Consider the following 26,747-nt stretch of genomic DNA (forward strand, 5'->3'; position numbering starts at 1 on the left):
TTTGGCAGATTTGCATAACTCAGTGAACCAATGTTTTCCAAATAACCAATGCATCATGTTATGTGGGGAAAAGATCTAATGGACAGAACAATGGATTTTATGGAATACAGTACAAAATTTCATTGATATGGCTTCAGATTCCACATGCAATTACCCTTTAAGAAACTACCACTTTTCAAGTTTTAATGGGATATCAGAAACTGTCTGAAAGGCTATTAAAATTTTTCTTCCTTTTCCTACTACACATCTGTGTGAGGCTGCATTTTATTCCTTGGCTTCAATCAAAACCTATCAAAACAGACTAAACACAGAAGCACCTGGGTATACATACAGGTGTCTTCTATTAAGCTAGACTTTAAAGAAATTTGCAAAGTTGTAAAACAGTGTCATTCTTTTTGCTGGATGTATTTTGTAAATGGTTATTCTTCATAAAAATATTTGTGTTACTATGTTATAGTTTTATGTTATTTTTTAATGAATAAATAAATATTAAGAGTATAAAGGGGTCCTCAAACTAAAAAGTTTGAGAACTACTGTACCCTCATAACTTCTCTGGGAAGTAGAAGTGGTTTAGCCTACTTTTTACAGATGAATAAATAGGCTCTGCAAAGTTAAGTAACTTGCCCAAGATTCCCAGAGCACCGTGACTGACTGCACATGAGAAACACCAGGGAGCTTTTAAAAACTCCCATTAAGTGTTCTCAGATGGGGAGCAGGCATTTCTTTTTAAGGTCCCAGGTAATTCTCATTTGCAGATAGGGTCAAGGAACCACTGTCTATTAGGTGTCAAGTCTCCCAAACACCAATCTGATTAATAAGGCTACAAAATATATTTTCTTGTATATTTAGACCACATCATTGTAGGTTCTGAATTCACCCAAAGACCACACAAAGTTAAAAAAAAAAAAAAAATTCTACTGGATTTCATTTTACTTACAGGATTCTTGCTTTGCCACTCAACAGGATAGTTGTAATCTTGCATGATCCAGGGATGGTTCAATAGATTTTTCATAGAAATCCGTTTCTTTGGGTCCACCTAGTGGCCATTAAAAAGTAGTTAGAGATTAACATTTCAAATACAGAACACAGAACACCTTTGCTCCTGAGAACTAAAAATGCATCAGAACAGATGTAAAATTTATCATCACAAAAATGCTGTCAAAGACCTTAAAATGGCCTTGGAATAAATTCTTTTAAAAAGGCAACAGAGGCAAGGAAACTATAGCAAACAACACAGGCTTAGAAGATAAATGTTTAACAAACATGAACTTCATTGGTATGAACATTATTCATGAAGTTCAGTCAATCTATTGTATGATGTAATAGTCTTTTGCTGGAAAACCTATTCACGGGAAATATTCACCAATTTAACATTCAAGCAGCCACAATGCAGGGCATTCATATTAAATATGCAATCTCTACCTCCAATGAGTTTACAATCACACAGAACAAGTTGAAAAGCACACCTTTCCATTTGTAATTTTCAAAGGTAAGGAGAGAAAATTAACAAAGATTTAAGGTTTTTTTGGAGTCTAGAAGAAAGAGTAAGGCATTTTCAATTTCATTAGGGAGATTTGGTGGTCTTGCCCTACTTAATCAAGGTGAGTGAGTTTGAGGTAAATTTTGAATAAAAGATGGAGATGATTTAATAGATAAAAAAAAGAAGATATTCTGAATACATAATAAAAAAAAATTGCACTAATAAGATACTCAGATTTTCAAAGTGTTTCTTATCAATCTCACTTTGTCCTCATACTACTACATAGCAGTGAGGCCAGGCTCGGAACCCCCGTTTTATAGATCAGATTAGGTGATACATTGATTAATTGGTAGAGTGCTTACCTAGGCTTCAGCACTCCTATCTTTCACCCTCAGAGGCTCATTCCACTAAAACTGTGGTTCTCAAAGTGTGGCCCCAAGACCTGCAGCATCAGCATCTTCTGGGAGCTTGTTAGAAATGCAAAATTTCAGTCCTGCCCCAATCTATTGAATTACACATTCTGGGGCTGGAGTTCAGCAAACTGTATTTTAACAAGCCTGGGGTAATTTTGATATCTGCTGAAGTTTGAGAACCACTGCACTAGGTAACAGGGCCCATTCAATGGCACATCAACTCATTCAAGCATTTATCATCTTTAATTAATTAATTAAATATTAATTAATATTCAAGCATATATTATCTACTACCATACTTAATGTGCAAGAGTTGGGAACAGGCGGGACGCCGTGGCTCATACCTGTAATCCCAGCACTTTTGGAGATCGAGGCAGGCAGATCGCTTGAGCTCAGGAGTTAAAAACCAGCCTGGGCAACACAGCGAAACCCCATCTCTACAAAAAATATATGGTTTGCTGAAAGTAATTATAAGGAATGAAATGATAAATAAAATTTAAAAACAACCAAAAAAAAGAAAACTAAAGAAAGAACACAAAAAATTAGTCAGGTGTGATGGTGTGTACCAGTGGTCCCAGCTACTCGGGAGGCTGAAGTAGAAGGATCACTTGAGCCTGGGGGTCAAGGCTGTAGTGAGCCAAGATCATACCACTGTACTCCAGCCTGGGTGACAGAGTAAAACCCTGTCTATAAATTTTTTTTTTTTTTTTTAAGAGGCCAGGCTGGGCATGGTGGCTCACACCTGTAATCCCAGTACTTTGGGAGGCCAAGGCGGGTAGATCACCTGAGGTCAGGAGTTCAAGACCAGCCTGGACAACATGGTGAAACCCCATCTCTACTAAAAGTACAAAAACTGGCCAGGCATAGTGGCACACGCCCATAATCCCATCTACTTGGGAGGCTGCGGGACAAGAACCGCTTAAACCTGGGAACCCAGGAAGCGGAGGTTGCGGTGAGCTGAGATCGCACCATTGCACTCCAGCCCGAGCAACAAAGCAAAACTCTGTATCAGAAACAAACAAACAACAACAACAACAAAAGGCCAGTGGCTCACACCTGTAATCCCAGCACTTTGAATTTTGAGAGTCCGAGGCAGGCAGAAAACGTGAGGTCAGGAGGTCGAGACCAGCCTGGCTAACGTGGCAAAACCTGTCTCTACTAAAAATACAAAAACTAGCCAGGCATGGTGGCACACGCCTGCCGTACTAGCTACTCAGAAGACTGAGGCAGGAAAATTACTTGAACCTGGGAGGCAAAGTTTGCAGTAAGCCAAAATCACGCCACTGCACTCCAGCCTGGGCAACAGAGGGAGACTCTGTCTCAAAAAAACAAAAAAACAAAAAAAAATAGTTGGGGCCAGGTATGGTGGCTCACGCCTGTAATTCCAGCATTTTGGCAGGCTGAGGCAGGCAGATACCTTGAGGTTAGCAGTTCGAGACCAGCCTGGCCAACATGGCAAAACTCCATCTCTACTAAAACTACAAAAATTAGCTAGGCAAGGTGGTTCACGCCTGTAATCCCACCTACTCGGAAGGCAGAAGCAGAAGAATCGCTTGAACCCAGAAGGTGAAGGTTGCAGTGAGCCAAGATCGTGCCACTGCACTCCAGCCTGGGGGTCTTCTAAGGAGTGAAACTCTATCTCCATCAATCAATCAATCAATCAATTAATACTTTGGGATTAAAAGAGAGTGGAACAAGAGCTAGTTAGAGAAAACAGACAATGCTCAAAAAAAAGTAAGAAAAACCACACCAGCTATGACATATGGTAGGTGTCTAAAACAAATTAGGTTTACAACATAATTAAGAAAGGATCTAATAGAGGATATTTTCAAGGTAGATATGAGTGGGATTTTTTTCAAGCTAATAGGAAATGACATAGCACCACAGATATCTTAAAAGTTGAACCAGCCGGGCGCGGTGGCTCAAGCCTGTAATCCCAGCACTTTGGGAGGCCGAGATGGGCGGATCACGAGGTCAAGAGATCGAGACCATCCTGGCTAACATGGTGAAACCCCGTCTCTACTAAAAAATACAAAAAGCTAGCCGGGCGAGGTGGCGGGCGCCTGTAGTCCCAGCTACTTAGGAGGCTGAGGCAGGAGAATGGCGTAAACCCGGGAGGCGGAGCTTGCAGTGAGCTGAGATCCGGCCACTGCACTCCAGCCCGGGCGACAGAGCGAGACTCCGTCTCAAAAAAAAAAAAAAAAAAAAAAAAAAAAAGTTGAACCAAACAATTACAATAGACTTCTATTATTTAAAAATAAAGTTTACCTGCAGCATTTGTTGAAGAAGCAGAATGCTACTGGGAGAGAGCCACTTGGGAACATCATATTTTCCTCTCTACAAAAAACAAAACATTTAAGAGATTCAGGTTCAATCAGCCTTGACACAAATTCCTTAGGTAATAACATGCTGGAGGTTTACTTTTAAGCTTGAAGACTTCACCCAACTACAATACTTGGTAAACATTATTAACTAAAAAAAATCAATTTCTTGGCTGGGCATGGTGGCTCACACCTGCAATCCCAGCACTTTGGGAGGTCAAGGCGGGCAGATCACCTGAAGTCAGGAGTTCAAGACCAGCCTGGCCAACGTGGTGAAATCCCGTCTCCACTAAAAATACAAAAATTAGCCAGTTGTGGTGGCAGGCGCCTGTAATCCCAGCTACTCAGGAGGCTGAGACAGGAGAATCACTTGAACCCAGGAGGCGGAGGTTGCAGTGAGCCAAGATCGCGCCACTGCACTCCAACCTGGGTGACAGAGCGAGACTCCATCTCAAAAATCAAGCATATTAAATACTATCATTGCCTCTAAATTACCCACATATCAGAGAAGGGCTACAGCACAAAGAACATAACAGTAGAAAACATAAATGTAACATGGCTTTGGAATCTGTAGTATTAAACGGACAGCAAGTAAACACTGTAGTCCATTTTTGTGCTGCTGAAACAAGTATTAGTTTATAATCTCAGAGCAATTATCAGTTGACAAAACGAAGCAGCAGAAAAGCATATTTGGTGACAAGACATAGGCTATGGTTAAAAACAGGTCATCCACAAAACAGAATTCACAATCTTTGAGGAAAACTAGTGAAAGCCACTTTCTAAGTTAAATACCTCTTTTAGGACTAAAAGAGACTAAGAAGGCAAATGTATACAACCTAGTATACTCAGAAATTATGGCCAGCAAGTCATCAAAGATAAGATAAGGGACTTGGCTAAATACTAACCCATGATAGAATATCTCTTACAAACCTGCCACACACATCCTCTTTCCCAATTCAGAGGAAGCAATACTACAGTTTCTCACAGCAGAAATCACATTGTTTAATGATGCTAAGATAACAGGTTATTTGAGAAAAACTGATTGAACTATAATTCACAGAACATACCAAAATTAATTCCACCCAGATTAAATGAAAATACAAAACCAGGCTGGGCACAGTGGCTCACAACCATAATCCCAGCACTTTGGGAGGCCAAGGTGGGTGGATCACGAGGTCAGGAGTTCCAGACCATCCTGGCTAACAAAGGGAAACCTCGTCTCTACTAAAAATACAAAAATTAGCTGGTCATGGTGGCAGGCGCCTGTAGTCCCACCTACTCGGGAGGCTGAGGCAAGAGAATTGCTCGAACCCAGGAGGCAGAGGTTGCAGTGAGCTGAGATTGCACCACTGCAGCACTCTAGCCTGGGTGACAGAACAAGACTCTGTCTCAAAAAAAAAAAAAAAGGGAAATACAAAACAAAACCATAAGAGTTAAAGAAAGCATGAGTGATTATTTTTATAATCTTTCTAGACATGACAGCAAAGCCAACCACTATAAAGAATAATATATGACAAAATTAACATTTGATATTTCTGTGTAACAAAACATCATTGGCCAGGCATGGTGGCTCACACCTGTAATCTCAGCACTTTGGGAGGCCAAGAAGGGTGGATCATGAGGTCAAGAGATCAAGACCATCCTGGTCAGTATGGTGAAACCCCGTTTCTACTAAAAATACAAAAATTAGCCGGGCGTGGTGGCACACACCTGTAGTCCCAGCTACTCGGGAGGCTGAGGCAGAAGAATTGCTTGAATCCGGGAGGTGGAGGTTGCAGTGAGCCGAGATCATACCACTGCACTCCAGCCTGCCAATAGAGCGAGACTCCGTCTCAAAAAAAAAAAAAAAAAAAAAAAAAAAAAAAAAAAACATTAACAAAGTTAACAACAAATTGAGAAAAAGCCTTTTCCAAAGGTCACAGTCAACTGTCACAGACTACTGCTGACTTCCAGAGAGCCGGCTAGAGCATCTAAAACCCCTCCTTCCCAGGGATAGGCATGGAGCCCAGGCAGCAGTGAGCTTTCAGGTTGGGGTCCAGTTGGCTGTACATGAGGCTTGGTAGGGAAAAATAAATTCAAAGCTTCATTGCTATAATTCAAAAACAAACTCTGAGCTGGGCACAGTGGCTCATGTCTGTAATGCCAGCACTTTGGAAAGCCAAGGTCAGGAGTTTGAGACCAGCCCAACCAACATGGTGAAACCCTGTCTCTACCAAACACAAAAAATTAGCCAGGCATGGAGGCACATGTCTGTAATCCCACCTACTTGGGAGCCTGAGGCAGAAGAATCACTTGAACCCAGGAGGTGGAGGTTGCAGTGAGCCGAGATTGCATCACTGCATTCCAGCCTGGGCAACAAGAGTGAAACTCCATCTCAAAAACAAAACAAACAAAAAAAAACTTTGTTAGTTTCTGTCTCTGGCAAGTGTTAAGGTGCCCTGGCAAGGTATAAATAAGAATGGGCTCTCAGGCTGGGCACGGTGGCTCACGCCTGTAATCCCAACACTTTGGGAGGCCAAGGTAGGCGGATCATCTGAGGTCGGGAGTTTGAGACCAGCCTGACCAACATAGAGAAACCCCGTCTCTACTACAAACACAAAATTAGCCAGGTGTGGTGGCGGGCACCTATAATTCCTAGCTACTCAGGAGGCTGAGATAGGAGAATTGCCTGAAGCTGGGAGGCGGAGGTTGCAGTGAGCCGAGATCACGCCATTGCACTCCAGCCTGGGCAACAAGAGCGCAACTCTTGTCTCCAAAAAAAAAAGGGGGGGGGCTCTCTGGGTAATACTGAGTGCTTTAGACAAAGGGAATAAAAATGTAATATTAAAAGTCATTTGTAAAATGAAAGCTACTGTTCTTCCTAGGAAACACTCGTAGGTCAGTGTGTCTACTCTCATCAGAGAGGTTGATTTTTGACCCTTTCTTTTTAGATTTATTGTTTGACAATGCTTCTCTGGGACTTTGATTATTTCTTTAATATAATCAAAAGCCAGCCTGCCTTAACATCTTAGGACTCTGAGTGATCCATACCTGTCTATTTTCTCCTTCACCTTTAAGATGGACTGATTCTGTAAGAATTATATCCTAGACAGTTCATAGAACAGAGAACCCCAATGCCAGTACCAGTCAATGGCTTCCTCATCTACCTGCCTCCATCCGTCTAGCCGCATTCATTTACAGTTGGCGTATGGGTGTGTGTGTGCGCGCGCACGCGCATGCGCTTGTGATTGTCCTTGTCTCCCTTGTGTTCCCAGACTAAACTGAGGGTCAGGCTGCTACTTCTTTTCTTTGGTTTTTCATTTTTTTTTTTTTTTTTTCTTGAGATGGAGTTTCACTCTTATTGCCCAGGCTGGAGTGCAATGGCGCGATCAGCCTCCGCCTCCCGGGTTCAAGCAATTCTCCTGCCTCAGCCTCCAGAGTAGCTGGGATTACAGGTGCCTGCCACCACACCTGGTTAATTTTTTGTATTTTTAGTAGAGATGGGGTTTCGCCATATTGGTCAGGCTGGTGTCAAACTCCTGACCTCAGGTGATCCACACGCCTCAGCCTCCCAAAGTGCTGGGATTACAGCCGTGAGCCACCTCGCCCAGCCTCTTGGGCTGCTATTTCTTGTGGCCCAATAACAAGATGTAGATGAACTGGGGAGGAAGAATTTTTCTCTCTGTAACCAGCCACAGGGAAAAGGCCTGGAAATTATCGCCAGACCAACTCAAAATTACCAAGTTTTCCAGAGCTTATATATCTTCTAAGCTATATGTCTACATGTAAGTGTGTATTTATCTAAAAACATAAGTGATTAACTTCTTTTAAGCTATAACTAAGGTCTGAGTCCCAAAGACCTTCTGGAGGCTCAGTAAGTTTACTTAATCTAAATGGGTCTAGGTGCTGGGGTGATTACCTTTATCTTGTATCCTGCTAAATCATAAAGGTTTGGGGAGTTCCTTTAGACTCCAGTGAAATTGTTTGTGTAGGCCTGGGGAATTTCTTCAGACCCCCAATATAATTTGTTTAATCCTAAAAGGGTCCTGATAAGAATTCCTTTGTTATCTTGTCATGCTTCAAGGCCCTGCAAAAGCCCAGGCAAAACTCTTGGTGGGCTCTTTGTTACATTCCAGCCTTGGTATAAGGGCACTGGCTCAATTAGCTTTTAATGTATAACCTAGCTACTCAGTCAGTGCTGAGACAGTTATAATAGAGGCCTGCATTAGTGAGACCTGGCTTGCCACACTTGCACTTACTTTTTTTTTTTTTTTTTTTTTTTTTTTTGAGACGAAATCTCGCTCTGTCGTCCAGGCTGGAGTGCAGTGGCCGGATCTCAGCTCACTGCAAGCTCCGCCTCCCGGGTTTACGCCATTCTCCTGCCTCAGCCTCCCAAGTAGCTGGGACTACAGGCGCCCACCACCTCGCCCGGCTAGTTTTTTTGTATTTTTTAGTAGAGACGGGGTTTCACCGTGTTAGCCAGGGTGGTCTCGATCTCCTGATCTCGTGATCCGCCCGTCTCGGCCTCCCAAAGTGCTGGGATTACAGTGCACTTACATTTCTAACCTAGAATCCTTATTCAGTGCATTTTGTCTTTCATTCATTTTGGAGACCCTCTGGAGTTTGTCATAGACCAGTTCCTAATTATATCATAAACAATTCTGTGATGAATGTTACTCTTCATAATTTTTTTTTTTGAGATGGAGTCTCATGGTACAATCTTCGCTCACTGCAACCTCTGCCTTCCGGGTTCAAGCCATTCTTCTGCCTCAGCCTACTGAGTAGCTAGGATTACACACGTGCACCACCATGCCTGGCTAATTTTTGCATTTTAAGTAGAGACATGGTCTCACCATGTTGGCCAGGCTGGTCTCAAACTCCTGACCTCAGCCTCCCAAAGTGCTGAGATTACAGGCATGAGCCACCGTCCCTGGCTCAAAGTTTGTTTTTGAACTACGGCAATGAAGCCTTGAATTCATTTCTCCCCACCATGCTTCATCTACAGCCAACCAGACCCCAACCTGAAGGCTCACTGCTGCCTGGGCTCCATGCCTATCCCTGGGAAGGAGGGGTTTTAGATGTTCTAGCCGGCTCTCTGGGAGTCAGCAGTAGTGAGTTACAGTTGTTGCATGATTGGCCCTGACCTACTTGGCCCCATTTTCATATCTGAGCTTTACTTTATTCCTGAGACCCAGGCTTTTCGTGATCCCAATCCTGAGGACCTGCCTTGTTCTCTTTCTTGGCAAACTGCTTATTTGCCCGGCCTCAAATATTTCAGCTTGCTCTTGCCAGGGTCCCATAGAAAGTGGAGATTAGCTTGGAACAAAGAGCTTCCTATGTGCTGATCAAATGGCCATGAGCTACCTGAGTCTCTGATCACAGCCTGCTCCTAGAGCGTCCTCTGCCAGCTTCACTCCCTGTACTCTGGGTGGTCTCCCCTCTGCTGTTTGCAAAGCTGTTTGCTGCTTACTCTCTGGACACTATCTGCACTGGATTGAACAGTATCCCTCCAACTGCGCAAGAATCCATTTCTGTTGTTTTAACCCATCACTCTCCAGTACTTTGTTACAACAACCCTAGGAAGCTCACACACTATCTTTGAGGGTTTAGCTGCTTCACATCACCTCCCCGACACCAGCATCTGCCCATCTCAAGGACAAGTCTGATTCCAGGTTTCAGTCCTTTCTGGTCTGCTCCAACATACAGGTAACAGACCCATAACCAGATCTATCATAATCAAAAGACATTATGCCTTTAAATTCTGAAGCTATCGTAATAGACATTATGCCTTTAAATTCTGAAAAGTACTCTTAACTAAAAGGAGTACTCCACAGAAACCAAATGTAAAAATAAATACTCAGACCAAAGTACTAAAGAGAGCTCTACCACACTGATTCCAAATTCCTCTTTGCCTTTTTATCACCCCTTTTTATCAACCTATTTTGAATTCTTAAAGCATCTTTTAATAGATTCCCGAGCTATAAGCTGGCACCATGGAAGCAATCCTATCCAGAAAGAAGCAGAAAAAAACAAGTGAATGAGAAGTGTGGTGTTTGGCACATTGGAACAGCAATGGATTGAAGTCATATATTATATTTGAATCCCAGTTCCACCTCTTACTGGCTCCACGGGCTTGTAAGAGTATTCCGTCTCTCTGGCCCCGTTTCCTAAGAAAGGCTCTGAAAACAAATTGCCTAGGTTCAAATCCAGGATCTACCTCTTACTAGCTGTATGACCTTATACAAGCTATTTAACCTTGCCGTGCTTTAGTTTCTTCATCTAAAAAAAAAGTATAACAACAAAAATTAGCTGAGTGTGGTGGCGCATGCCTGTAGTCCCAGCTACTTGGGAGGCTAAGGCAGAAGAATCACTTGAACTAGGGAGACGGAGGTTACAGTGAGCCGAGATCGCGCCACTGCACTCCAGCCTGGTCAAGAGAGCGAGACTCCATCTCAAAAACAAAAAAAAAAAGAAGTATAACAACAATACCTACTGCATAGAATTTTGCTAGGATTCAATGATTTAGTATACATAAAGCACTTAGCACAGTGCCATGAACACAGCAAGAACTTGATAAATGTTAGCTTCGACTGCTGTTGATGATGCTATTACTACCATTATTACTATCTGTAATACAACTAATGCCACTTACAGGATTATAAACCGACAATGTATGTGAAAGCACTCGGCAAACTGCCTTGCACGTAAGAGACAATAAATATGTATTGAATGTGAAATAAACAGGAGGAGATAGGAATACTCAAAAAAGCAGTATTCCTTTTCTGAGGGCCAGAGATGGGCACATTGGCCAAAAGCCGTGTATCTAAAAGTGCTAAATACTCGGTGCAGCAAGAAAGGCTAAAGGCATTCTGAGGAATGTCATAGGCCTTCCCAATGGAGCACTGCCCCACTGCAGCTATCTCAGAATCTCAGGATTGTCTGGTAAGGTACACGTCATCTAGTCAAGCCCTGTTCACATCACCTCCTGAAATGTACCCATCCACTTCCCCTATTTGGGCAGAACACCTCTGTAGAGTATCACTCACAAGTGGGTCATAAGGCTTCTGACTCATTACCATGTCCTGATATTCTCAACTTCATTCTCTGTGTTGAAATACTGGCCAAAATAGAGTTCAGAAATGAGCTCTGCTGCCAGGCTTAACCCAATCTCCTATTTGTACACCATGCTTTAAAATGCACAGAACACCTGTACATATATTTTACCCTGTATAGTAGGCAGGGACTATTAACCACATTATACAAATGGAGAAACCAAGTCTCAGCCAGGGAGATTAAGTACTTGTTCAATATTGTAGGGCACTGGGGATGATTTGTCCTACAAGGGGACATCTGGTAGTGTATGGAAACATTCTAAATTGTCACTACGTGGATATTACCCCTAGCAATTAGTGGATAAAGGTCATGGAGGCTGCTAATCATCCTATAATGCATGACAGTCCTCTACAACAACGAATTATATGGTTCCAATGCCAACGGTGTTAATGTTGAGAAACACTGTTACAGAGCAAAAAAGGGTCAGAGATAGGACCCTTGTTTCTGCTATTCTTTAAAGAATTTGTGTTTGTTTATTTAAGGGACAATTACCTTGCAAATAAGAGCAAGAAACAGATAACAGTGGAAGAATCCAAGTGAAGAGGGGGAGAAAAGATCCATGGACAAAGCAAAATAATCCTGGGAATTCCATTGGCTTGAAATTGTTTTTCACAGTGTTCTAAAAGAGGCAGGCCATCTCTCCAATACATAATCATAATGCTATAGTCAACTCTGTAATTGTAAAAATTTCATAAAGAGACAACTTGCTCATTTTCTTTAAAATTATAAATTATAATTGTTAGGCAGCAATTTTATTTTCAAGCTACTCAATTTTCAATTGCTAAATTATTTATACTTCCCTAATATTTATATACCACAGCTGGAGTACAGTCGTGCTTGTCTTTGAATGCAGTGATGACAAATGAATATAGGTGACATTAATAAGATTAATATTCAAGCCATTAGTAATCATGCTGGAAATTGCAGTTGAGCATTTTGGTTAAAATAGTCAACAAATGCAAAAGATAAACGAAGTCTGCCTTTTAAACAAGAGTTACATACGGTGCATCCAATATTGCTGGGTTTTTCAATCAAACCAAGAACTGAGGAAAGTGTTATTCCCAAGTGAGGAATTTTAGAACATTCTAGGCAAAGATACATACTGCATGCAAGTGATACGACACCTTAATTAGATTCAACCAGCAGACTGTATTACACTGCGACTCGGAACAATAGTTCTGAGCCAAGATTACAATAAATTTCAAAATCTATAATGTGTGAAATTAAATTCTACAATAATGCATAAAAGTCCTAATTTGAATCAATTTTCAACTTGCAAATACATGAAAAACTAAAAAATGAAATTCAGGGTAAGAGAAACAAAGAATATACAAGTATCAGTAAATACTATTAATTAGGAAGGCCAAATTTCCACTGAACAAGAATTAGACATTTTCTACCATATTCATTCCACTGCAAAGATATTTAATTTTTCAAAAATATCAGAACTTGAATCTCACATATACTATTAGGATATACTTTGGTATTATTTTAAGGTAAGCTCTCTCCCTATTAATCTAGGATCCACTAGTGCATTCAAATAAATAAAAGTAGAAAACACTGAAGTTTGTATGTTGGTACATTCACCTTTTATTGATGAAACAATATATTGATAATAGTATGAATTCCATGGCTGCCATATGAATGTGAACTTGCAGTAACAACAAATGAAGACAAATAAACAGCACAGAGGATTAAGGTCCAGACAGGTAAAAAATATAGCAAAGGTTAGAGTTAAGTCAATAAATTAGGATCACCATGAATATAATGTAGTTCCATTTCAGTAAGGTATTAACAAGGTAAGGTATTCAGTCTCTCTGGCCCTGGATCCTAAGAAAGGTTCTGAAAGCAAACTGGCTAGGTTCAAATCCAGGATCTACCTCTTTTTTTTTTTTTTTTTGAGACGGAGTCTTGCTCTGTCACCCAGGCTGGAGTGCAGTGGCTGGATCTCCGCTCACTGCAAGCTCCGCCTCCCGGGTTTACGCCATTCTCCTGCCTCAGCCTCCCGAGTAGCTGAGACTATAGGCGCCCACCACCTCGCCCGGCTAGTTTTTTGTATTTTTTAGTAGAGACGGGGTTTCACCGGGTTAGCCAGGATGGTCTCGATCTCCTGACCTTGTGATCCGCCCGTCTCGGCCTCCCAAAGTGCTGGGATTACAGGCTTGAGCCACCGCGCCCGGCCCAGGATCTACCTCTTACTAGCTGTGTGACCTTACACAAGCTATTTAACCTTGCTGTGCTTTAGTTTCTTCATCTAATAAAAGAAGTATAATAACAAAAATTAGCTGGGTGTGGTGGGTAAGTAAAATAACAGTTACTTATCTTATCTTTGTGGATAAGACTACAAAATCTTAGTTAAGTATAACTGAAACAGAATAAAACTAAAAACCAATACTCAGAACACTTAGGCAGTGGTCCTGTTCTATTCAAGATTTTTTTTGTTTTGTTTTGTTTTTTTCTGAGACAGAGTCTCACTCTGTCATTCAGACTGGAAGGCAGAGGCACGATCTCAATTCACGGCCACCTCCGCCTCCCAGGTTCAAGCAATTCTCCTGCTTCAGCCTCCTGAGTAGCTAGGATTACAGGCATGCACCACTATGCCCAGCTAATTTTTTTTTGTATTTTTAGTAGAGACGGGGTTTCACCATGTTGGCCAGGCTGGTCTCGAACTCCTGATCTCATGATCCACCCACCTCAGTCTGCCAAAGTGCTGGGATCACAGGCGTGAGCCACTGCGCCCGGCCTCTATTCAGTTTTTCAATCAACAACTTAGTTTAGGAATATTTAAGAAATGTGCAAATGCTGGCAGGAGCAATGCTGGCAGGGACAGCTGTTATTACATGAGCGCAGAATCAAGATTCAAAATTTCAAAAAAAGGGAAAGTGGCTGGGTGAGGAGGCTCATGCCTGTAATCCCAGCACTTTGGGAAGCCGAGGCAGGTGGATAAAGGTTAGGAGTTCGAGACCAGTCTGGCCAATATAGTGAAACCCCATCTCTACTAAAAATACAAAAATTAGCTGGATGGGCCGGGCGCGGTGGCTCACGCCTGTAATCCCAGCACTTTGGGAGGCCGAGACGGGCGGATCACGAGGTCAGGAGATCGAGACCATCCTGGCTAACATGGTGAAACCCCGTCTCTACTAAAAAATACAAAAAACTAGCCGGGCGAGGTGGCAGGCGCCTGTAGTCCCAGCAACTCGGGAGGCTGAGGCAGGAGAATGGCGGGAACCCGGGAGGCGGAGCTTGCAGTGAGCTGAGATCCGGCCACTGCACTCCAGCCTGGGCGACAGAGCAAGACTCCGTCTCAAAAAAAAAAAAAAAAAAAAAAATTAGCTGGATGTGGTGGCGGGCGCCTGTAGTCCCAGCTACTCTGGAGGCTGAGGCAGGAGAACCTAGGAGCGGGAGGTTGCAGTGAGCTGATATCGCGCCACTGCACTCCAGCCTGGGCAACAGAGAGAGATTCTGTCTCAAAAAAAAAAAAAAGAAGAAGAAGAAGAGAATGCTAGGCTGAAACAAGAAGAACTGAATGTAAAGAAACAGAAGTCAAAGAACTTATAGCTACTCAGAGCTGGAATGGATCTTGAAAATAATTGATTACTGCAGTGCTCTAACACTGCTGATGAAGGAAACAAGGACCAGTAAGTACCCTTCCGGGGTGACACCTAAAATGCGTGGGAAAGCCGATGCACAGTAATACCTAAATGAATTAGGAGAACTAACTTGTAGCCGTAGTAAATCAGAAAAGATGGGATGTCTGGGAATATTCCCAAATTAATAGGCACAAAAAGATGCTTGGGATGGGGATCCTTCCTGCTTTAGGCATCTGTGATTCTCAGATGACTAGCAACTACCGAGCTGAGAAACAATATTTATTTCATAGTGGTTATGAGAGTGGGCTCCCAGCTTGACTGCTAGGGTTCAAATCCCAGCTCTGCTACTCACTAGCTATAAGACCCTGAATAAGTTATTTAAGGTCTCTGTCCCTTTGTTTCTTGATCTGTAAGAGGAAGACAATAATAGCAACCACCTCATTTAGAGCAGAGCCTGGTAAGTAACAAAAGCTCATGCATGTTAAGTATTACTTTTGTGACAATAGGATGAGAATATGCATGCCGGCAAATATTTTATTTTTTCTGAGCAACCATGTGCAAGAGCCACAAAGATATGTAACACACACACTTCAGGAAACTCTATCCATTTAGAGGGGGGAAACAAGGAAGTAGAGAAAAAAAAAAGAATTAAAACAACCAAAAGAGTGCTGCAGATACTCTAGATGGAAGAGATTTCATTCAGCACAACTCAAACACAGAACTCCATTTCTAGACACCTAAGACTTAGACCTGGTCTGCCGGTCGGCATCTCCCCCACTTTCTACATCAGTTTTCGGGGGTTCAAAACTCACTGAAAATGTTATCATTCCATTTTTTTAAAAATCCACATAACACCTCATTTTGTTTTACACAACATACATCTTTATCAAGACTTTTTATGGTCAAGGTGAATATTCAAAATCTTAGCTGGATAAAATGACTCTAGTTATCCTTTATGGCACAGTATCTCATAACCAAGAAGTAAAGTATGGTTAGAAGGCTCAATATTTACAGAAGAATGCCAATCCTAGCCCCAGTTATACTCACGGCCCCTCTTGTTCTTATTCAGCATCATAGAATACCCATAACTTCAAGTAATTTCCAGGTAGAATAATCCCTAATTGACTGACACTTAATAACTTGGCTGAGAGGTATTATACTTATCAAGGGATTGCCTAAAGAATATGTAGTTACGCCAGGCACAGTGGCTCATGCCTGTAATCCCAGCACTTTGGGAGGCTAAGGCAGGTGGATCATTTGAGGTCAGGAGTTCAAGACCAGCCTGATCAACATGGTGAAACACTGTCTCTACTAAAAATACAAAAATTAGCCAGGTGTAGTGGTACACGCCTGTAATCCCAGCTGGGAGGCTGAGGCAGAAGAATTGCTTGAACCCGGGAGGTGGAGGTTGCAGTGAGCTGAGATCACACCACTGCACACAAAGCGAGACTCCGTCTCAAAACAAACAAACAAAAAACGTAGAGTTAACCATTTACTCATTCTTGATTGGCAGTCTTCAAAGTTGGGGCATGTGTACCACAGAGGATATGCAAGATGATCACCGAGGTGTGGAAAGAATATATTAGCACTTCTATTTATATTCATTTTCTATCTAATAATAAGAAATTGAGCTTTGTTAATATTTAGTATATGGATCAGCACTGGTACCCTCACTAGTCCCTATATAACCTACATTATGAGATACTTTTAAGAAAGAATGGTATTGCAAAGCACTGTGCTTTACAGGAGCACAGTTAAATGGATTTACAGATTATAGTATACAGTTTAATGAAGCTAAATCCTCATTGAATAGACAAGTGGCTGAAGACTCTTGCAAAGAAACCACAGATTGAAGACTATGAATACAAGCAAACAGTAACGGAGCTGACACTTCTACTTTTAGTACATCAACCAAAACACAAAGTTAAAAAAAGACCTAATTAGATTTAACAAGTTGTCTGCAAAACTTGAAATTAGCAAGACTATTTTAAATAAGGACTTACATACACTATTGTTAACAATGAACCTTAAATCTGAAGTATATATAGCTATATTGCCATCACAATTCTATTTTCTTTTTTTTTTTTTTTTTTTTTTTTTTTTGAGAAGGAGTCTCTGTCACCCAGGCTGGAGTCCAGTGGTGCGATCTCAGCTCACTGCAACCTCTGCCTCCCGGGTTCAAATGATTCTCATGCCTCAGCCTCCAAAGTAGCTGGGATTACAGGCATGCACCACCACGACCAGCAAACTCTTGTACTTTTAGTAGAGATGGGGTTTCACCATATTGGCCAAGCTACTCCTGGCCTCAAGTGATCTGCCCATCTTGGCTTCCCAAAGTGCGGGGATTACAGGCATAAGCCACTGGGCCTGACCTTCTTTTTTTTTTTTTTTTAAAGATGTGGGGAATGTAGCCTGAGCTGGAGTGCAATGGTGCAATCATAGCCCACTGCAGCCTTGAACTCCTAGGCTCAAGCAATCCTCCCACCTCAGTCTCCTAAGTAGCTAGGACTAAAGACAAATGCCACCATGCCCAGCTAATTTTATTTTTTGTAGAGACAGAGTCTCACTATGTTGCCCAGGCTGCTCTCAAACTTCTGGCCTCAAGCCATGTCCCTGCCTCAGCCTCCCAAAGTGGTGAGATTACAGGCATGAGCCACCACACCTGACCTACATTTAGATCTTTAAAATCCAGAATCCAGAATATGAAAGCAAATCTCTACAGTTTTGTTTTTTTAATGATGTTTAAAGTCAAGAAAACACACTAAAGCAAATTCTAGATGAATCAAACATTCAAACATTTTTAAAAAGTGAAACCATAAAAGCACTAGAAGAAAACATGGATATTTTAAAAAATAAAGTCAAAAAGCCCTTCCAAATATGACAATAAAAAATTGACAGGCTGGGCACAGTGGTTCATGCCTAAAATCCCAACATTTTGGGAGGCCAAGGTGGGAGGATCACTTGAGGCCAGAGACAAGCCTCAGCAACATAGTGAGACCCTATCTCTACAAAAAATATTAGCCAAGTGTGGTGGAGCACGCCTGTAGTTCCAGCTACTCAGGAGGCTGAGGCGGGAGGATCACTTGAGCCCAGGAGACTGAGGCTGCAGTGAGCTATGACTGCACCACTGTACTTCAGCCTGGGTGACAAAGCAGGACCCTATCTCTAAAAAAAAAAAAAAAGAAAGAAAGAAAGAAAGAAAAAGACTGATGAATTTCACTAAAAACTAAAAATTCCTGCAGAGCAAAAAACAAGTCTTAAACATAACGATCAAAAATAGTGATACACTGTATTGGTGGGGGATATGGAGAAACTGGCATTATTATGCTACTGTTGGTAGTTGCATAAACCAATACGACTTTACTAGGAAGCAATTTGGCAATATCTATCAGATTACTAATTCATATGCCTTTGACCCAACAACTGTTCTAGAAATTTTCTTACAGATTTATTATATTCACTATGTACAAATTACTATTTGGAAATTACTTAAACGTCCATTAACCTAGGACTGGTTAAATAAATTATAGTACATGCATACACTGCAATTCTATGCAGTCATAAAAAGAATGAAGAGGCTCTGAGCTGGGTATGAAGTGCTATGATTCCCAAGACACACTGCTAAGGGAGGAAAACAAGGTGCAGAACAGTGTTTATGGTATGCTACCATCTGTGTAAAAAAAAAAACTGGGGCCGGGTGCGGTGGCTCAAGCCTGTAATCCCAGCACTCTGGGAGGCCGAGACGGGCGGATCACGAGGTCAGGAGATCGAGACCATCCTGGCTAACACGGTGAAACCTCGTCTCTACTAAAAAAAATACAAAAAAAAAATACTAGCCAGGCAAGGTGGCCGGCGCCTGTAGTCCCAGCTACTCGGGAGGCTGAGGCAGGAGAATGGCGTAAACCCGGGAGGCGGAGCTTGCAGTGACCTGAGATCCGGCCACTGCACTCCAGCCTGGGCGACAGAGCGAGACTCCGTCTCAAAAAAAAAAAAAAAAAAAAAAACTGGGAAGGGGGTAGCAGAAAGAGAAAATATATAAATATATAATTCCTTACATATGCAGACTAATGTCTGAAAAAAAATACATAAAAATCTGATAAACGGCCGGGCGCGGTGGCTCAAGCCTGTAATCCCAGCACTTTGGGAGGCCGAGACGGGCGGATCACGAGGTCAGGAGATCGAGACCATCCTGGCTAACATGGTGAAACCCCGTCTCTACTAAAAATACAAAAAACTAGCCGGGCGAGGTGGCGGGCGCCTGTAGTCCCAGCTACTCAGGAGGCTGAGGCAGGAGAATGGCGTGAACCCGGGAGGCGGAGCTTGCAGTGAGCTGAGATTGCGCCACTGCACTCCAGTCTGGGGGACAGAGCGAGACTCCGCCTCAAACAAAACAAAACAAACAAACAAAAAAAAATCTGATAAACATGGTAACAATGATTGCCTCTAAGAAATAGGTTTTATGGCCAGGCACGGTGGCTCACACCTGTAATTCCAACACTTGGGAGGCCGAGGCAGGCTGATCACCTAAGGTCAGGAGTTCGAGACCACCCTGTCCAACATAGTGAAACCCCGTCTCTGCTAAAACTATAAAAATTAGCTGGGCGTGGTGGGAGCCTGTAATCCCAGCTACTCAGGAGGCTGAGGCAGCAGAATCGCTTGAACCTGGGAGGCAGAGGTTGCAGTGAGCCAAGATCACACCATTGCACTCCAGCCTGGGTGACAAAGTAAGACTCTGCCTCAAAAAAAAAAAAAAAAAAAAAAAGAGTTTCACATGCTAGATACCTTTAATAATTTTCCAGCTTTCTAGCTACTCAGGTTACTCCCCTCATCCAATCCATCCACAAATCATGTTAGCTACGCCTTCAAAAGACATCCAGACTGTTCTACATTCTGACTGGCGATGGTTATATGAACCTATACATGTGTTAGAATTCATAGACCTGTATATACAAAGGGTCAATTTTACTTTATGTTAATACAAAAATAATTTTTTAAAAAAGACATCCAGACCAGAAGTGGTGGCTCACGCCTGTAATCCCAGAACCTTGGAAGGCCGAGGCAGGTGGATCACCTGAGGTTAGGAGTTCAAGACCAACCTGGCCAACATGGCGAAATCCCATCTCTACTAAAACTACAAAAATTAGCCACACATGGTGGCAAGAACCTATAATCCCAGCTACTTGGGAGGCTGAGGCAGGAGAATCACTTGAACCCAGGAGGTGGAGGTTGCAGTGAGCCAAAATCACACCACTGCCCTCTAGCCTGGGCGACCGGGTGAGCCTCCATCTCAAAAACAAAACAAACAAACAAACAAAGACATCTGTTATCTACCCACTTTTTACCACCTCCACTGCCACCATCTCTTATCTGAATCATTACAATATCCTCCTGACCAGATGCCCTGGTTCTCTTCTTCACTTCCTACAGTCATCTCCACACAGCAGCCAGTGTGATCCTGTTAAAAACTAAACCAAATCGGCCGGGCGCGGTGGCTCAAGCCTGTAATCCCAGCACTTTGGGAGGCCGAGACGGGCGGATCACGAGGTCAGGAGATCGAGACCATCCTGGCAAACACGGTGAAACCCCGTCTCTACTAAAAAAAATACAAAAAACTAGCCGGGCGAGGTGGCGGGCACCTGTAGTCCCAGCTACTCGGGAGGCCGAGGCAGGAGAATGGCGTAAACCCGGGAGGCGGAGCTTGCAGTGAGCCGAGATCGCGCCACTGCACTCCAGCCTGGGCAACGGAGCGAGACTCTGTCTCAAAAAAAAAAAAAAAAAAACTAAACCAAATCATGTCCTCAAAAGCCTCCAATGGCTATCCATTTCACGTAGAAAAAATGCTAAAGTCCTTATGAGAGCCTACCCAGCCCAAAGCAGCTTGACCTCCTGTTCCCAAGGTTTCCTTTCCTACTGGCCTCTTCACTTACTAAACTCAAGGCTGCATTGGCCCTCTCACCCTCCGTTGACAACACCAGGTGTGTTCCTACCTCCCAGTCTTTGCTCTAGCTGTTCCCTCTGCCGGAAATATTTTTCTCACTTGACACTCTCACATCCTTCAAGTCTCCTTACATGTCGCCTCCATGAAGTTTATCCTGACCATCTTGTTTAATCATGCAACCTACTAGACCTTTCCTCCACAACTCCCCCATCTGTACTCCTGATTCCTCTTTATCCTACTCAATTTTTTTCTCTTTTCCAAAGTACATATCATCTTTTAGTAAAATTTACTTATTAGGCTTATTGTCTTTCTCTATATCCCACTACTAGAAGATAAACTCCACGAGGACAGGGATCTTTCATTCGTTTTATTCACAGATATACCCCACACATCTAGAAAAGTGCCTGGCACATATTAGGTGTTTGGTAACTATTTTACTCCTCCCTGAGGTAAAATGACATCGAATAAATGAGTAAATGAACAAACAAATGAACACATAAACAAGTGGTTGTCTTTCTGATTAGAGAACACTTGAACAGAGACCTGAAAGAAGGGAGGAAACAAAGCATCTCTCCTGGAGAAAACCATCTCAGGTGAAAGGGTAAATACAAATGCCCTAAAGCAGGCACATCTTAGCATGTTCCAGAAAAAGGGGGAAAAAGAAACAACAAGGAGAACAATGCGGGTAGCACAAGTGAGGCAGGAAGTAAACCACAAGGGCAGTGAGGTGATGGGAGGCCACATTACACGGGGGAAACCCCACAGTACACAGTACACAGGGCAAACTCTGGCTTGTGAAAGAGTTTGATGAGAAAGAGGCCACTAGAGAGCTTCAAATGAAATGTTATGATCTATGTTAGTTAAATGTTATATGTTAGTTAAAAATCTTTCCATAAAGAAGGCACAGGTGGAGCTGAACTTCCATCCACAAAATGTTAAGCTCTCCCAAGACAAGTAAAAGAAAGAATACTCCCCAATGTAACTTTATGGGGCTAATACAAATCATGAATCCAAAACCAAACGTACAAAGATAGTTCCCAAAAAAGCACACATTAATTTTTGAGCCAATTTTAAGTCCTGGACAAAATACTAGCAAATCTCATTTAGAAATGCATATAATCCCAGCCTCTTTGGGAGGCCAAGCCAGGAGGATCACTTGAGGTCAGGAGTTCGAGAGCAGCCTGGCCAACATCGTGAAACCTCATCTCTACTAAACATACAAAATTAGCTGGGCTTAGTGGCACTCGCCTATAATCCCAGCTAGTCGGGAGGCTGAGGCAGGAGAATCGCTTGAACTCAGGAGGCAGAGCTTGCAGTGAGCCGAGATGGCACCACTATACTCCAGCCTTGGCAACAGAGCAAGGCTTTGTCTCAAAAATAATTGCCAGATGTGGTGGCTCATGCCTGTAATGCCAGCATTTTGGAAGGCCGAGGTGCGTGGATCACTTGAGGTCAGGAGTCCGAGACCAGCTTGGCCAACATGGCAAAACCCCACCTCTACTAAAAATAAAAAAATTAGCCAGGCACGGTGGCGCATGATTGTTTAATCCCAGCTACTGAGGAGACTGAGGCAAGAGAATCGCTTGAATTGAGGAGGGGTAGGTTGTAGTGAGCTGAGATCGCACCATTGCACTCCAGCCTGGGTGACAGAGCGAGACTCTGTCACAGAAAAAAACAAAAAACAAAAATAAAATAATAATAGCAGCCAGGCACGGTGGCTCACACCTATAATCCCAGCACTTTGGGAGGCAGAGACGAGCAGATCACGAGGTCAGGAGTTCAAGACCAGCCATTGAATTGACCAGTTCAAGGCCAATATGGTGAAACCCCATCTCTACTAAAAATACAAAAATTATCCAGGCATGGTGGTGTGCAACTGTAGTCCCAGCTACTTGGGAGGCTGAGGCAGAAGAATTGCTTGAACTTGGGAGGTGGAGGTTACAGTGAGCTGAGATCTAACCACTGCACTCTAGCCTGGGCAACAGAGCAAGACGCCGTCTCAAATAATAATAATAATAATAATAATAATGATAGCTACATTTATTGAGCACCACTCTAAATGTTTTTCATGGATTAACTCATTCAATCTTCAAAACAACCCTATGCCATGTTATTTCATCCATTTTTACAGACAAAGAAATGAAGATACAGAGAGGCTAAATAATTTACCAAAGTCAACAGATAGAAAGTAGAGATTCTGAAGATTATGAATTTCAAAAACATCAATGATATTCTGATTTAATTGCTCTGGGGGGTGGAACCAATATTTTTTAAAGCACCTCAAGCAATTCTAATGTGCAACTAGGGTTAGGAAGAACTAAATCCAATTAGCTAACTTCCCCCACCCTGAGAGAGAGTACATGGACATAGCCAAGGCAGGAGACGTTTTAGTGAGGATTAAATATAAAACAAGCAACAAGGGTCAGAAAACATGATTTCCCAGGTGTTTTCCAACAGTGAAAGTCTACCATTATCTGTTTCCACATAGTCTTTCTAGAAGTCTAGGAGGTGTAATATTCCACGTTACACCAGCTAGCAGATTCAATTCTAGTTCACTTTGGAGAAATTTGTTAGCTTATTTCTTTGGGATGGAGTTCCCAAAACAAGAATAGGGTAAAATATCCTAGCAGCCTATAATACAAGTTGAGTATCCCTTACCCAAATGTTTGGGAACAGAAGTGTTTCAGATTTCAGGCTTTGGAATATGTGCATTATATGCTTACTGACTGAATATCCCAAATCCGAAAATCCAAAACCTGAAATGCTCCAGTAAGCATTTCTTTTGAGCATCATCTCAGCACTCAAAAAGTGTCAGATTTTGGAGTATTTCAAATTTTGGATTTTCAGATTAGGGATACTCAACCTATACTAGAATACAATTATTTCAGAATAAGAAACACAGCTCTACTTTACAGAAAAGAGTAGCAAAAAGAGGGAAGAATTCAAGAGGCCAACCTAATATTTTGTAAAAGTATAACTGGATAAATGTTACTGAGCTGCACAAAGATCACTTCTGCTGACTGGAGCTAAAGCCACAAAGGGATCCTAACCCTATTCTCCTCTGTATCCTGATGTTGATGCAGTCAGGTGTGGTTCTATGGAGTCAGGAACTACTGCCACAGTCAGCATGCAGAAGCCAAAGCAACGAGTGCTACCCAGCAAAGTTCGAGAAGGTTCAAGAAGTTGTTTTTCGGGAGGAAAACAAGCTGTCTTGGCTACAGCAGCAGGCTCTAGGAGGCCGGCCTCCAGCCCACTGCCTCATTTATCTCCCCTTCACAAGGAGAAGCCTGGACACACATGGGTCCCCAAAGCGGTGTTAACAGCTACCACTCACACTGCTTCTCTTTGACCCTGCAGAATCAGAGCTCCTCAGCCTTCAAGGAGTTGGAACTATTGCAATTCCATCTCTTCCCAAAGCTATTCTCTGAAGCTTGGGAATCAACTTTAAAGAATCTTCCAAGGTGGGATACAGGAAAAACTATAAGTCAAATAAAAGTTGAAGACTGAACTCAGTATCCTTAGACTTGGTGTTCTATAGAGTGGGCAACAAGCCAACTGGGTCTACCACTTTCAACACTGTGTGCTACTTCCTAGAAGTGAGAGTTGCTTTAGGTAGTCTCCTCATCTAATTGTTAGAGATCCAATGGTTCAGCTACATAAAACTGCCCATTCCTCCCCATGTCTCTCCCAACTCTATGCCTTTGCTCATACTATCTGTACTATCAGGAATGTTCTCGCCCACATCCCTTTCTGAAATACTTCTACCCTTCTTTTAAAGACCTGCTCAAACCTCACTTCCTCTAAGATGCCCTCCCAGATCCCACCCCAACTCCTATATTAACTTCATTTACACTGTGTTATAATATGGCATTCCCCACCCTTTGCCATTTTTAGATAGCTTGTACCTGTCTCCAACAAGAAATCAGGCCCTGGTGGATAATAATAAAGTTTCATTAGATCTTTTCTATGCCTTTCAGCACCTCATATAAAGCAGAAATTCAGGAAATATTTGTTAAACAGAATTGGATTCAAGAAGCATTCAGAAGGCTTCTTACAGTAGCTCACGCCTGTAATCTCAGCACTTTGGAAGGCTGAGGTGAGAGGATCACTTGAGCCCAGGAGTTTGAGACCAGCCTGGGTAACATAGGGAAGATCCTATCTCTACAAAAAAAATTTTTTTAATTAGCTGGGTGTAGTGGTGCAGTGCCTGTGGTCCCAGCTAGTTGGGAGGCTGAGGTGGGAGGACCACTAGAGCCCAGGGGGTTGAGACTACAGTGAGCCATGATCACACTCCTGCACTTCAGCCTGGGTGACAGAGCAAGACTTTATCTCAAAAAAAGAAGAAGAAGAAGAAAGACAGAGAAGCTGCTCTGCTAGTCTGACCTCAGTTTGCTATGGAACACAAGATCCACCTGTCTTCTTTTGTTAGTTTGCTTTGAAATATTACTCTTTAAAATAATTTTCCTATTTTCCTTCCTGTGATTTTTTTTCTGATTTTTTTTTTTTTTTTTTGAGACAGAGTCTCGTTCTGTCGCCCAGGCTGGAGTGCAGTGGCCTAATCTCAGCTCACTGCAAGCTCCGCCTCCCGGGTTTACGCCATTCTCCTGCCTCAGCCTCTCGAGTAGCTGGGACTACAGGCTCCCGCCACCTCGCCCGGCTAGTTTTTTGTATTTTTGGTAGAAACGGGGTTTCACCACATTAGCCAGGATGGTCTCGATCTCCTGACCTCGTGATCCGCCAGCCTTGGCCTCCCAAAGTGCTGTGATTACAGGCGTGAGCCACCGCGCCCAGCCTGAATGTGCTTCTTTCTCTCAAAATATCTTACTGTATTATATAAACTCACCAATTTTCAGACCACAGTTGACCATGGGCAACCTAAGATTGCAGAAAGCAAAACCGCTGACAAGGGGGAACTACTGTATACAAGTGTAGCCAACTCCCAGATTAAGAAACAGAACAGAAGCCCACTCCTTAACCATTCCCAAAGAATAACTATGATTTTTGACTTCTAACAGCAGAGAATAACTTTTTTGCCTGTTTTTGTACATTTATGAATGGAAGCATATACTATGCAGAATAGAAAAGTTCTACATTGAAATTCTATGCCTTGTAATACTCACCATAATCTTCTTGTATAAAGCCATTACATTATCATCATCAAATGGTAGAAATCCACACATAAGAACATATAACAGTATGCCCATACTCCAAACATCTGCCTGAGAGAAAGAGGGAAAAAGGAAAATCACTGAAACAAAAATTCAAACATATTTCAGAATGGCTGGACTCTTGATACAATCACAGAATTGTCACAAAGCTAAAAGAGAGCTCAGAGATCAACAATTTCAACCTGCTCGTTCTATAGTCAGAGAACCTGAAGCTAAGGAGGCTTCTCTAAAGTCACCCAGTCAATTGGAGGCCACCCAGGAAGGCCTCCTGACTTCCAATTCAATGCACTCTCCTCCAGCTGGACTTTAACACTTAACAGAAAATAATTTCCAGTAGGCTGGGCTGGACTGGACATGATAAGAAGATGAGACAATTCTACAGTGCTACTGAAGGTTTAGGTTATATATGAAGTTTACGTAAACAGGCATGAGGATGTCTTAAAATTTATTAATAATCAGCAATATGACTAAGCTGTACTATAAAATTCTATGTAGAGAACTTTAATAAAGTTCAATGATTGACTTTTCAAATGTAGAGGCAGCCGGGCGTGGTGGCTCTAATCCCAGCACTTTGGGAGGCCGAGGTGGGAGGATCACCTGAGGTCAGGAGTTCGAGACTAGCCTGGCCAACATGGTGAAACCCCATCTCTACCAAAACTACAAAAATTAGCCAGGCGTGGTGGCGCATGCCCACAGTCCCAGCTACTCGGGAGGCTGAAGCAGGAGAATCGCTTGAACCCAAGAG

The 26,747-nt window shown here is 42.5% G+C and overlaps 1 protein-coding gene across 2 annotated transcripts in view; it reads right to left on the reverse strand.

Annotated features, from left to right (window-relative positions):
• MELK (maternal embryonic leucine zipper kinase) overlaps positions 1–26,747 on the reverse strand; it is a 108,639-nt gene that overhangs the window by 47,769 nt on the left and 34,123 nt on the right. For both annotated transcript variants that reach the window (XM_030919641.1, XM_030919640.1), the window contains 3 exons: positions 25,955–26,053; positions 4,162–4,230; positions 938–1,036 (listed from right to left, as the gene is read on the reverse strand). In XM_030919641.1, the coding sequence (XP_030775501.1) occupies positions 938–1,036; positions 4,162–4,230; positions 25,955–26,053 (267 nt within the window). The remainder of the gene's footprint in view (positions 1–937; positions 1,037–4,161; positions 4,231–25,954; positions 26,054–26,747) is intronic.

This window comes from Rhinopithecus roxellana, chromosome 16 (assembly GCF_007565055.1).
Source record: "Rhinopithecus roxellana isolate Shanxi Qingling chromosome 16, ASM756505v1, whole genome shotgun sequence".
Classification (NCBI taxonomy): domain Eukaryota; kingdom Metazoa; phylum Chordata; class Mammalia; order Primates; family Cercopithecidae; genus Rhinopithecus; species Rhinopithecus roxellana.